Source organism: Solanum dulcamara, chromosome 4 (genome assembly GCF_947179165.1).
Source record: "Solanum dulcamara chromosome 4, daSolDulc1.2, whole genome shotgun sequence".
Classification (NCBI taxonomy): Eukaryota; Viridiplantae; Streptophyta; class Magnoliopsida; order Solanales; family Solanaceae; genus Solanum; species Solanum dulcamara.
In genome coordinates this window covers 68,538,153-68,540,287 of record NC_077240.1, presented here as the reverse complement: position 1 = coordinate 68,540,287, position 2,135 = coordinate 68,538,153, and the positions used below count along the sequence as shown (strand labels likewise).

General features: G+C 27.1%; 1 protein-coding gene across 1 annotated transcript; it reads right to left on the bottom strand.

The window, feature by feature from the left end:
* Positions 1-1,205: 1,205 nt before the first annotated feature.
* On the bottom strand, positions 1,206-1,664 carry LOC129884334 (methyl-CpG-binding domain-containing protein 5-like). The gene has a single exon (XM_055958651.1). The coding sequence runs from the start codon at positions 1,662-1,664 to the stop codon at positions 1,206-1,208; it is 459 nt and encodes a 152-aa protein (XP_055814626.1).
* Between the last annotated feature and the right edge of the window lie 471 nt (positions 1,665-2,135).

Sequence of the window (2,135 nt, the reverse complement as noted above, 5' to 3'; positions counted from 1 at the left end):
TAATAAATTATTCCACTAACTTCTCATGTTAAAATTCAGATACTAATCAAACAAATTAAATTATCGATAATTTAATTTATTCATTATTTTTTATAAAATTTTGCTTAACTTATTTTATGTGCTAGATATAAAATTCACATGCTTGATGTACCATGAAAACTTATAAGCTTTTATAAGATGTATCATCAATTTCTAGATCGACACATGAATTTTATTAACTAACTATTACTTCACCAATGTATATTATTATCATCGGATTCCTCAGGTATATTGACCCACCAAAGAATGTCACATCTTAATAAATTAAAATAAAAAAAATATACAAATATAATTATAATTGTATCAAATTAAGAGAATAAGTATATTTAATGAACTAGTGAATTATTTTATTTAGTCGGTTAAAGACTTGTCTCTACCTGATCTATACATACAAAATGCACTAGTACAAAAATTTAAAATTATACTGCTCTTATAATCAAAAATAAATTATATTTAGTCTTGTGTTATAGTCATATGGATGATTGTCCAATTTATATCTTAGATTGTATGCATAAACTTTATACTTATAAAAGTTAATAATATAATCTTTCTTGTATAAAATAAATTTTATACACTAAAATCTGCTATAGAAGTAAATGACATACAAATGAATACCTTATCTATTTAATTTTTTATTAAAATTAATGAATTAATTATTTATAACAAATATTATCTCCATTGTCAAGCTAACATTGGGCGTTGTTTCAATCATATATAAGTGACACTACCTAGTACATTGACACTAGCTAGTACATAACAAACTCACAAGAGATCTAATCGCATTGAGATATCATTTGTGTACAAATCAATTCTCTTTATGATTATTGTGTTTACCACAATGTTTGGCGAGAAAGTTTTATTAGAGATTATTTCACCTTATTCATGTTTCTTATAACTTAAAAGACATGTATTTTGTACATTTTAGACCAACGTCATGTTGGCATAATCAACATCAAAAGCATTTAAAATTCATATTTTTTTCAAGATGAGGTATCTAGTTAATAACCCAAGTTAAAAGGCTATCATGTATAAAATCACACAAGAACAAATATCGATCAATTTATGTATTAAAATTTTACTTAATGAGCATAAATAAAATTGACATATAACTTCAAACAACAACATATTTATTGATTTTTATTGTTCTCAATGAACATTATAACCATCTATTTCTCTTTTTTTGTGTTGCTTATCTTGAGCTTTGATACACTTGTGAAGACAGCATCCCATTCTTGTTTTTCGATCTCAGAAATCATGTAGCCATTGATAGAAGCTTCCCAAGTATCTTCATAACTATCTGTCTGATTCCAGCACACGCTCTCCGGCGGATTTGCAGAATCAAAGTAAAAAGGAGTACTAACTTTCTTTGTTTTCGAGTTGCTCTTTCTCTTTTTGCTTTCGGGTATCTCAGATGGTGTAGAAACAGTACTGCTACTCTTAGTGCTTTCCTTCTTGCGCTTGCCACCCGTTTCTAGAAAATAAAGCACCTCATTCTTTGATCGAAATTTATTTCCAGAGATCGGTTCATAATAGTATTTATCAATAATTCCGGCAGTGGCTCCAGAAGTGCGAAGTACCGCTTGGAACTTCCAGTTCTCCGGCAACCAACTCGGCCTCTCAGCCATCAAATGAAGTTACTAGTGGGGGAAGTCTTGAAAGAATCTATTGAGTATTTTTTTTTTACCTGATTTACTTGAAAGGTCCTATTTATAGTCAAGTATAATCTGAATTAAAATAAATCTAGTCAAGCCTTCATTTTCATTCCATATACAGTCTACTTAATTTATCTTTATTGTTTAAAAAATACAATGAATCTGGTCGCTTTGAATTAAATTTTATACTAAATTCATCTTATTTTATAATATTTTTTTTCTTTTCTCCTAAAATCATAGATTATATTTTTTTTAAAAATCTAAATTAGTGAAATCTGGTCAATGCAATTTATTTTCTTTCCATTATTAAGTACATATATATTCTACTTAGTTTAGTGTTATTGCTTAGAAAATTTAATTAATCTAGTCACATTGAATTGAATTTCTTCATGAATTCATTTTATTTTATAATTTTTTTCTTCTTCTGGAATCATTTTTCAAGAA